At 45.6% G+C, this 10,516-nt stretch overlaps 1 protein-coding gene across 1 annotated transcript; it reads right to left on the bottom strand.

Moving 5' to 3' along the window:
* Positions 1-1,030: 1,030 nt before the first annotated feature.
* LOC140722958 (uncharacterized) lies at positions 1,031-9,585 on the bottom strand. The gene is given in 3 exon segments (XM_073037579.1): positions 1,031-1,069; positions 3,257-6,146; positions 9,505-9,585. Coding segments are annotated over 2 exon segments (2,562 nt in total). The 5' UTR covers positions 5,780-6,146; positions 9,505-9,585.
* Positions 9,586-10,516: the final 931 nt, after the last annotated feature.

Below are 10,516 nucleotides of genomic sequence, written 5' to 3'. Positions count from 1 at the left end.
GGAGTAAGTCCTTTTATGTTCTTTTTCTCTGTCGAATGTCCAAATAACCATTTAAACAGTCATACCTGAACCATAAATCTTCTTACCAAAAAAAAATGATATGCAATAATAAACAAATCTCCTAATCTTCTTTTAATAGTCTCTTAATGAAATGTCCAAGTAGCCTTCATAAATCTTCTTTCCAAAATGCTATTATGCAGATAATATGCCAGACAGTTCAATCGGCAGTCGCAGCAGCTATAGTTTAAACAAACGGCAGTGCAACTTTAGGATCACAAAATGTACGAGGAGGAGAATCAGGAGGAAAAACTTTCATCCTTGTTGGGTGACGCAAGGAAGGAAACAATTTCTTATCATATGCCTGTTTCATTACCAGAGCAAATTTTAATCTTTGTTCCATTACCTCCTTAGAAAAATCTTCATAAAAACCGAGCTCAGATGTCTCAAATCTAAAAACTCAGTTTTCTTGCCTGTCACATTATTTGACCTTTAATCCTAAAATAATGAGAACAAACCAGAACAGCCCTTGGTTTATTTGGATCTTGAGATCTCGAAGTAAAAGTTCTGTCTGCTCTTTCTACAGTAGGCGGCTGTGATAGTATAGAACAAAATAAGGTATGAAAAAGCTTACCAATGTAAGCAGTTAAATCTCCATTTTCAACTCCTTCCTGCAGCCCAACAATTTGTATATTCCTTCGGCGAGACCTAGTTTCCAGGTCTATAATCTTATTTCGATATCATTCCAAACGAGCTTTACTTTATTTTACTTTCAAGCAATTTTTGCTTAATTATCTTCAATTCCTCTTTGTGTGTAGTGACTTGAGCTTCCAGATCCTTAAGTTTTCCCAGAAATGACATCATTTCATTACTATTCTTTTCGTTAGTCTTTAAATGAACTGCGTCCAAGCCATATCTTCAGCCCACAATGGCATTTCATCAGATCCTTCCTTTTGCATCTTTCCTTTCCTGTTGCCTTTATCACTAGGTTCAGACAAGTATTTCCCACTCCTCAAAGATATGTTGTTCCCCTTCAAGAATCAGCAACTGAAGATATTAAATTCAGTTTAAACTAGGGGGAAAGGGACAAAACTAGGAGCAGCTCAGAAACTGCTGTTACTCCATTCACAGACAGGCGCAGCCTCCAGGAGCTATTCAAATCTTGATTGCACAATCCATCTGCCAAAACTACTTGAGCCAAAGCCTCAAAGCTCCACTTCTTCACTGGCCACACTCCACCCCAGTCAATATTAAACTCCAGTCCCATTAAAGGTGAATATGCAGTAGAAGAAACTCCTCCCATGCCCAGAACTGGATGTGGTGAGCAGCAGCAATAATTGCAGAGTTCAGCACTGATAGTCACTCTCAAAATAGCTTTAGCAACAGTGATGGACAAATATCCAGCATGCAGCTTATTGAAACTTTCTCCCCAGTGTGAACCCGGTAGTGTGTCACAAGTGTAACATACTGTGAGATTTCACTGCTAATGTAATGGTCTCTCTGTTATGTTTCACTGCTGAGCTAATGGTTTCTCTGCAGCAGCAATGTTTAGCTTATGACTGGAAATAACAGGATTTTGCAGTGCCTAGCTATCCAATGAGAGAGATATTGTTCTTTCCTGTGAGTCTGGAAGGTAGATTTTCACAGTCTTTTGCCAGGGAGAGTTGAGAAGACACAAATGGAGAGAAAGGGCCCTTTTACTTTTCTTTGTTTCCTTTACTAATCTTATAGTCAAAGTAAGAATTAAATAGCTCAATTGTTTAATCGCATATTGTGTACGATTTGTTATTTTTGGGGTATTGATTTGTAACAGGGGACACATCATGCAGCATTCACATAAACGAGATTTCTTATATTTGGCCAAGCTCAGGGGCTATCAACCCCTATATTAAGTTGCTAGCTGAAGCAAGAGTTACATAAGGTTAAATGACCTGAGTGAATCGCTCCCCACATTCACAGCAGGTGAACGGCCTCTCCCCACTGTGAACTCAATGATGCACATTTGGTTGATTTTGCTGACAGAATTACTTCCCAAAGTCTCAGCAGCTGATCGGCCTCTCTCCTGTGTGAACTCATTTGTGTGTCTGTAGATGAGATGACTGAGTCAATCCCTTCCAACACACTAAGCAGGTAAACGGCCTCTCTACAGTGTGAACTCGCTGATGTACCTTCAGTTGAGATGAACAAGTGAATCCCTGCCCACCGTCTGAGCAGGTGAACGGCCTCTCCCACTGTGAACTTGCTGGTGTGCCATTAGGGTGGATGACTGAGTGAATCCCTTCCCACAGTCTGAGCAGATGAATGGCCTCTATCCAGTGTGAACTCGCTGATGTACCTTCAGTTTAGATGACTGAGTGAATCCCTTCCCACAGTCTGAGCAGGTGAACGGCCACTCGCCAGTGTGAACTGACTGGTGGCTCAGTAGGTGAGATGATATAGTGAATCCCTTCCCACACACTGAGCTGGTGAACGGCCTCTCCCCCGTGTGAACTTGATTGTGTGTCTGTAGATGAGATGACTGAGTCAATCCCTTCCCACACACTGAGCTGGTAAACGGCCTCTCTCCAGTGTGAACTTGATTGTGTGTCTGTAGATGAGATGACTGAGTCAATCCCTTCCCACACACTGAGCAGGTAAACGGCCTCTCTCCAGTGTGAACTCGCTGATGTACCTTCAGTTTAGATGAGTAAGTGAATCCCTTCCCACAGTCTGAGCAGGTGAACGGCCACTCCCCACTGTGAACTTGCTGGTATGCCATTAGGGTGGATGATCGAGTGAATCCTTTCCCGCAGTCTGAGCAGGTGAACAGCCTCTCTCCTGTGTGAACTCGCTGATGTCTCTGTAGATGAGATGACTGAGTGAATCCCTTCCAACAGTCTGAGCAGGTGAACGGCTTCTCCCTAGTGTGAACTCTCCGATGTGTTAGTAGGTGAGATGACAGAGCAAATCCCTTCTCACAGTCTGAGCAGGTGAACGGCCACTCACAAGTGTGAAATCGCTGATGTACCATCAGTTGGGACGAAGAAGTGAATCCCTTCCCACACACTGAGCAGGTGAATGGCCTCTATCCAGTGTGAACTCGCTGATGTACCTTCAGTTGGGACGAAGAAGTGAATCCCTTCCCACAGTCTGAGCAAGTGAATGGCCTCTCGCCAGTGTAAACTGACTGGTGCATCATCAGCTGAGATGACTGAGTGAATCCCTTCCCACAGTCTGAGCAGGTGAATGGCCTCTCTCCAGTGTGAACTCGCTGATGTACCTTCAGTTGGGATGAGTAAGTGAATCCCTTCCCACAGTCGAAGCAGGTGAACGGCCTCTCCCCAGTGTGAACTCACTGATGTACCTTCAGTTGGGACGAAGAAGTGAATCCCTTCCCACAGTCTGAGCAGGTGAACGGCCTCTCCCCAGTGTGAACAGACCTGTGCACCTGTAGGTGGGATGATTGAGTGAATCCCTTCCCACAGACTGAGCAGGTGAATGGCCTCTCCCCAGTGTGAACTCGCTGATGTATCTTCAGTTCAGATGACTTAGTGAATCCCTTCCCACTGTCCGAGCAGATGAACGGTCTCTCCCCAGTGTGAACTCGCTGATGTACCTTCAGTTCAGATGACTTAGTGAATCCCTTCCCACAGTCTGAGCAGGTGAACGGCCGCTCGCCAGTGTGAACTGACTGGTGGCTCAAAAGGTGAGATGATTTCGTGAATCCCTTCCCACAGTCTGAGCAGGTGAATGGCCTCTCTCCAGTGTGAACTCGCTGATGTACCTTCAGTTCAGATGACTGAGTGAATCCCTTCCCCCAGTCTGAGCAGGTGAACGGCCTCTCCCCAGTGTGAACTCGCTGATGTACCTTCAGTTTAGATGACTGAGTGAATCCCTTCCCACAGACTGAGCAGGTGAATGGCCTCTCCCCAGTGTGAACTCGCTGATGTACCTTCAGTTCAGATGACTTAGTGAATCCCTTCCCACAGTCTGCGCAGGTGAACGGCCGCTCGCCAGTGTGAACTGACTGGTGGCTCAGAAGGTGAGATGACTTAGTGAATCCCTTCCCACAGACTGAGCAGGTGAACGGCCTCTCCCCAGTGTGAACTCGCTGATGTACCTTCAGTTCAGATGACTGAGTGAATCCCTTCCCACAGTCTGAGCAGGTGAATGGCCTCTCTCCAGTGTGAACTCGCTGATGTACCTTCAGTTGGGATGAAGAAGTGAATCCCTTCCCACAGTCTGAGCAGGTGAATGGCCTCTCTCCAGTGTGAACTCGCTGATGTACCTTCAGTTGGGATGAGTAAGTGAATCCCTTCCCACAGTCGAAGCAGATGAACGGCCTCTCCCCAGTGTGAACTCGCTGATGTACCTTCAGTTGGGACGAAGAAGTGAATCCCTTCCCACAGTCTGAGCAGGTGAACGGCCTCTCCCCAGTGTGAACAGACCTGTGCACCTGTAGGTGGGATGATTGAGTGAATCCCTTCCCACAGACTGAGCAGGTGAATGGCCTCTCTCCAGTGTGAACTCGCTGATGTACCTTCAGTTCAGATGAGCAAGTGAATCCCTTCCCACAGTCTGAGCAGGTGAACGGCCGCTCGCCAGTGTGAACTGACTGGTGGCTCAGTAGGTGAGATGATTTAGTGAATCCCTTCCCACACACCAAGCAGGTGAATGGCCTCTCCCCAGTGTGAACTCGCTGATGTACCTTCAGTTCAGATGAGCAAGTGAATCCCTTCCCACAGTCTGAGCAAGTGAACGGCCGCTCTCCAGTGTGAACTCGCTGATGTACCTTCAGTTGGGATGAGCAAGTGAATCCCTTCCCACAGTCCGAGCAGGTGAACGGCCTCTCCCCAGTGTGAACTCTCTGATGTACCTTCAGTTTAGACGAAGAAGTGAATCCCTTCCCACAGACTGAGCAGGTGAACGGCCTCTCTCCAGTGTGAACTCGCTGATGTACCTTTAGTTGGGATGAGTAAGTGAATCCCTTCCCACAGTCCGAGCAGGTGAACGGCCTCTCCCCAGTGTGAACTCGCTGATGTACCTTCAGTTGGGACGAAGAAATGAATCCCTTCCCACAGACTGAGCAGGTGAACGGCCACTCCCCAGTGTGAACTCGTTGATGTTCCTTCAGTTTAGATGACTGAGTGAATCCCTTCCCACAGTCTGAGCAGGTGAACGGCCGCTCGCCAGTGTGAAGTGACTGGTGGCTCACTAGGTGAGATGATTTAGTGAATCCCTTCCCACAGACTGAGCAGGTGAATGGCCTCTCTCCAGTGTGAACTAGCTGATGTACCTTCAGTTGGGATGAGTAACTGAATCCCTTCCCACAGTCCAAGCAAGTGAACGGCCTCTCCCCAGTGTGAACTCGCTGATGTCCCTTCAGTTGGGACGAAGAAGTGAATCCCTTCCCACAGCCTGAGCAGGTGAACGGCCTCTCCCCAGTGTGAACAGGCCTGTGCAACTGTAGGTGGGATGATTGAGTAAATCCCTTCCCACAGACTGAACAGGTGAATGGCCTCTCTCCAGTGTGAACTCGCTGATGTATCTTCAGTTGAGATGAGCAAGGGAATCCCTTCCCACAGTCTGAGCAGGTGAATGGCCGCTCGCCAGTGTGAACTGACTGGTGTCTCAGTAGGTGAGATGTTACAGTGAATCCCTTCCCACACATTGAGCAGGTGAATGGCCTCTCTCCAGTGTGAGCTCTCTGATGTACCTTCAGTTTAGATGAGCAAGTGAATCCCTTCCCACAGTCTGAGCAGGTGAACGGCCGCTTGCCAGTGTGAACTTGCTGTTGTGCCATTCGGTCAGATGATTGAGTGAATCATTCCCCACAAATTCAGCAAATGACCAGCCTCTACCCAGTGTGAACTGACTGGTGTGTCCACAGGTGGGATAACTGACTGAATCCCTTCTCACACTTACAAAAGGTGAATGGCCTTGTCCCAGTTTGAACTTGCTGATGTACCTTCAGTTGAAATGACCGAGTGAATCTGTTCCCACTGTCTGAGCAGGTGAATGCATTCCCCCCGTCTAAAATGACGGGCACGCCAGTTGTTCTGATGATCGAGTGAATCCCTTGCTCCTCTTCTTAAATATCTGGACAGAGACAGCAAAACTGGCGTGTTGTGTTCGAGATTCCTGGAGACAAATTCCTTGTCATATTTAACCTGTAAAAAGATTTTCAAAATCGATCAATGGGTGTGGGACAACATTTCAGATGAGATCACTTGAGTTATCAAGGTGTGCTCTGGCATCACACTGTTACAGTGAAGTTCAACCCAAGTTGGAGAGAGAAATCATCTAACTGGGCACAGTGCTGGTATCTGGAATGACCATCAAACTCTCTGATGCTCTTCCTGTCTCTACAACATAGGGGCAGTTCTGCCATCTCCAACCTGTGATCTGGCTCAGTTGTCTCTCTCCATTGGTATTATTCCCTGTTCCCAATGAGCTGCATGGGTGCCTGGTCCCACAGGAACTGAAACACTCCCACGCACCCACCACTCTCTGTGTAAAAAAACTTACCCCTGACATCCCCTCGGTATCTACTTCAAAGCACCATAAAACTATGCCCCCTTGTGTTAGTCATTTCAGCCCTGGGAAAGAAACCTCTGACTATCCACACGATCAATGCCCCTCATCATCTTATCCACCTAAAAAAAAAGGCTCTAAACATAAACAAGGAAATTATACATTGCTTTAAGGATTTATTAGAAGTCTACAAAACTATGAGGAAAACGATAGGTTAAATGCCAGCAGTTCTTTCCACTGAGGTTGGGTGGGATGACAACCAGAGGTCGTGGGTAAGTGGGGAAGGTGAAAATTTAACGAGAGCATGTGGAAAAGCCATTCACTGAAATGGTCGCGAGAGTTTGGAATGAGATGCCAGCACAAGTGATGAATGTGAGCTCGGTTTCATCATTTAAAAGAAGTTTGGATGGGAGTCTGGATGGTAGGGGTATGGAGGGCAATGGTCCCGGTGCAGGTAGACGCATCAGACAGCTTAAATGTTTTTTTGGCATTGACTATATGAGCCAAATAGCCTGTTTCTGTGCTGAACTTCTCCATGTTTCTATGCTGGAGAAGCTGGTCTAACTTGCTTCGAAGGGAAAACAAGTAGGAGTGACAATGGAACAGCAATGGCTGGAGTTTCTGGGAGCAACTCGGGAGCTGAGTGATCGATACTAACGAAAGACATGGAAGCATTGGAAAGGCAGGAGGACACAACCATGGCTGAAATGAGAAGCAAAAGTCAACATAAAAGCCAAAGAGACAGCAAACAAAAGAGCAAAAACTATTGGGAAGCTTTTAGGAACCAACAGAAGACGACTAAAAAAAAAGTCAGATGAGCTCAGGAATTGGAATGATGATTAATGAGTCAGTCGTTAATGAGTCTTGGCTTCACCCAACAGTCTGATGCATTTAGAGGAACAAAATATCCGGGGCCTCAATCTCTCTTGAAAACCAGGGTTCCCTGCACCAGTTACCTTTCAACTTTTATTTTGACTGGCACATACAAACTCCACACCCTCAAAATTTCACTTCTGAAGGCCTCCCACTTACAAGTACTCCTTTGCCAGAAAACAGCCTGTCCCAAACCACACTTGTCAGATCCTTTCTGATACCATCAAAATTGACCTTTCCCCAGTTTAGAATCTCAACCCATGGTCCAGACCTCTCTTTTTCCATATTTACATTCAATTTCATGGCATTATTATCACTAATTTCTGTCAACAGCCCTGGATCATTTCCTAACAGCTTATTGCACACTTTACATCGGGAATTCTACGTCCTGATTAAGGGCACATTTGACAAACTTTACCCCATCTAATCCTTTCACAGTGTGGGAATCCCAGTCAATATCTGGGAAGTTAAAATCACCAACTGAATCAACCTTTGTTTCTTGGCATGGTCTGTGATCTCTCTACAAATTTGTTCCTCTAAATCTCTCAGACTGTTGGGTGTAACCAAGTCCCAGTGATGGCTACAATATCATAATTCCCTGTCCTGAGCTCATCTGGCTTTCCTACAATGCTTCTTGCATTGTGATATCCACAGCTCAGCACATTCATCACACCATGCTCAGCCATTTGATTGCTGACTATATGTGAGGGCTGAACAACATCTGACTGTTGTCAAGAAAACAAACTCTCAATCATTGTCACAAAAGCAAAGGAGCTAATTGTGGATGACAAAAGGAATGGAGACAGGCTAACCCCTATTGGCATCAATGGATCTGGGGTTGAGAGGGTCACCAAGGATCTGACATGGTCTGTATATACTAGCTGTGTTGTGATAAAAACACAACAGCACCTCTTTCACCTCAGAAGGTTGAAGTTTGGGATGCGGACCCAAATCCTAAGGACTTTCTACAGGAACACAAATGAGAGCATCCTGACTGGCTGAATCACTGCCTGGTAAACTGCACTTCCCTTAATTGCAGGAACCTACAGAGAGGGGTGCACACAGCCCAGCACATCCCTAGATGTGAACTTCCCACTATTCAGGACATTTGCAGAGGCAGGTGTGATAAAAGGGCCCGGAGGATATTGAAGACCCAATTCACCACAACCACAAACTGTTCCTGCTGCTACCATCCAGGAAACGGTCCCACAGCAAAAGGACTAACGGGCTCCGGGAGAACATCTTCCACCAGGCCATCAGACTGATGAATTGATTTCTATGTCATATTGACTGCCCTATCTACATACTATTTGTTATAAATTACTATAAATTACACATTTAGACAGAGACGTAACGTGAAGATTTCTACTACTCATGTAGATGCAGAATGTATGGAATAAATTCAATTCAATTCTCCCTCTCCACTATCTGTTCTGTCATTCTGGCTCCCGTTCCCCCTACACTTATTTTAACCCCATCACACCCCCCACCCCCACACACACATTAGTTCTAGCAAGCCTTACCGCTAGGATATTAGATCCCTCTTGTTCTGTTCCCATAACTAACGAATCCCCTATCAACCCTTTGACTTTCCTCTGCTAATAAGCCCCAACAGTTTCTAAAGTGGTCCACCTGTTGTTGTGTGGGATAGTCGCAAGAGTATGTTGTGAGGGATGTTTAACCTCATCCCTTTCCTTTCCTGTGTCCTGTACCTTGGGTGTAACTCACCTACTTCATGTCATATCTATCACCCCCTCCAACTCCTGGATGATCAGGAATTCATCCATTTCAAGTTCCAACTCCTTCAAGTGCAGGGTTACAAGCTGCAGCTGGATGCACATCTTGTAGGTGAGGGCATCAGGGACACTGGAGGTCTCCCCTCCTTCCCTCCAATGTCCCCTCTAACTTGTAATGACCAGTGGGCACATAAATCTCGTAATGTGCATTTTTTTACCCAGTGACAACATGTGCACAGTGTATTTTATGTAGAGAGGTATTCATTTTAACAGCTAGCAAAGCATTGTCCATAAGAACTTTGATCTCTGAGTTAGATCAAGTTCATCTGCACTCTCACACAACCTATGTAACAAGCTTGTTACGGGTAATGAAAACTTTTCTCACCAGAGCTTTTGTACTTTGTCCATATGCGGTTTGCTTGCTAAATTACACTTTAAAATGTCAGATTTCCAAATATCACTCCACATCTTCACCCTTGTAAATTCTCCAGCAACTTCTGCATCGCCACAATACACACAGGTAACATGAGTATTTCTCCTGAGCACTCCTGGGGAATTGAGGATATATAACAAAATAATTTTGAACCTCTGCAACCTCTGACTAAAAGAATAATTGGGACTGAATAGGAATTTTTGAACTCAAGTAAACTCTGTCTTCAGCGGTTAACTAAGACAGGCTCATTCCCAGTTCTCTGTGGCTTGCAGAGAGACACACTGAGAGCTGATAAAATTATACATTGTAACCTTATTAGTTGATAACATTATACATTATACCCTCATTAGTTGATAACATTATACATTGTACCCTTGTTTGAGTAAAGGGAGGAGGACTCGCTGAAAAGGACAGGAATGAACATCCGTCTGTAACTAAGTCAGGGCCTCGCAAAGGGAATAACTGATAAGGACAGAACAGTACGTGCATCTGCAATTAAAACCTTCATTTGTGGAGAGCGCCCTCTTCTTTGTGGTGGCATGTTGGGGAGGAAGCATTAAGAAGAGGGACGCCTCACGTCTTAATAAGCTGGTAAGGAAGGCGGGCTCTGTCATGGGCAAAGGACTGGAGAGTTTAACATCGGTAGCTGAGCGAAGGGCGCTGAGTAGGCTACGGTCAATTATGGATAACTCTGAACATCCTCTACATAGCACCATCCAGAGACAGAGAAGCAGTTTCAGTGACAGGTTACTATCAATGCAATGCTCCTCAGACAGGATGAAGAGGTCAATATTCCCCAATGCCATTAGGCTTTACAATTCTACCTCCAGGACTTAAGAACTTTTTAAAAGCTATTAATGCTTTTTGAGACGGTGATTTAGATGCATATCATATTTTTTACTGAGTTAAGTATTGTATGTAATTAGTTTTGCTACAGCAAGTGTATGGGACATTGGAAAAAAGT

This window comes from Hemitrygon akajei, unplaced genomic scaffold (assembly GCF_048418815.1).
Source record: "Hemitrygon akajei unplaced genomic scaffold, sHemAka1.3 Scf000095, whole genome shotgun sequence".
Classification (NCBI taxonomy): Eukaryota; Metazoa; Chordata; class Chondrichthyes; order Myliobatiformes; family Dasyatidae; genus Hemitrygon; species Hemitrygon akajei.
The sequence above is the reverse complement of the archived record's forward strand: the minus strand, read 5'-3'. Positions and strand labels throughout refer to the sequence as shown.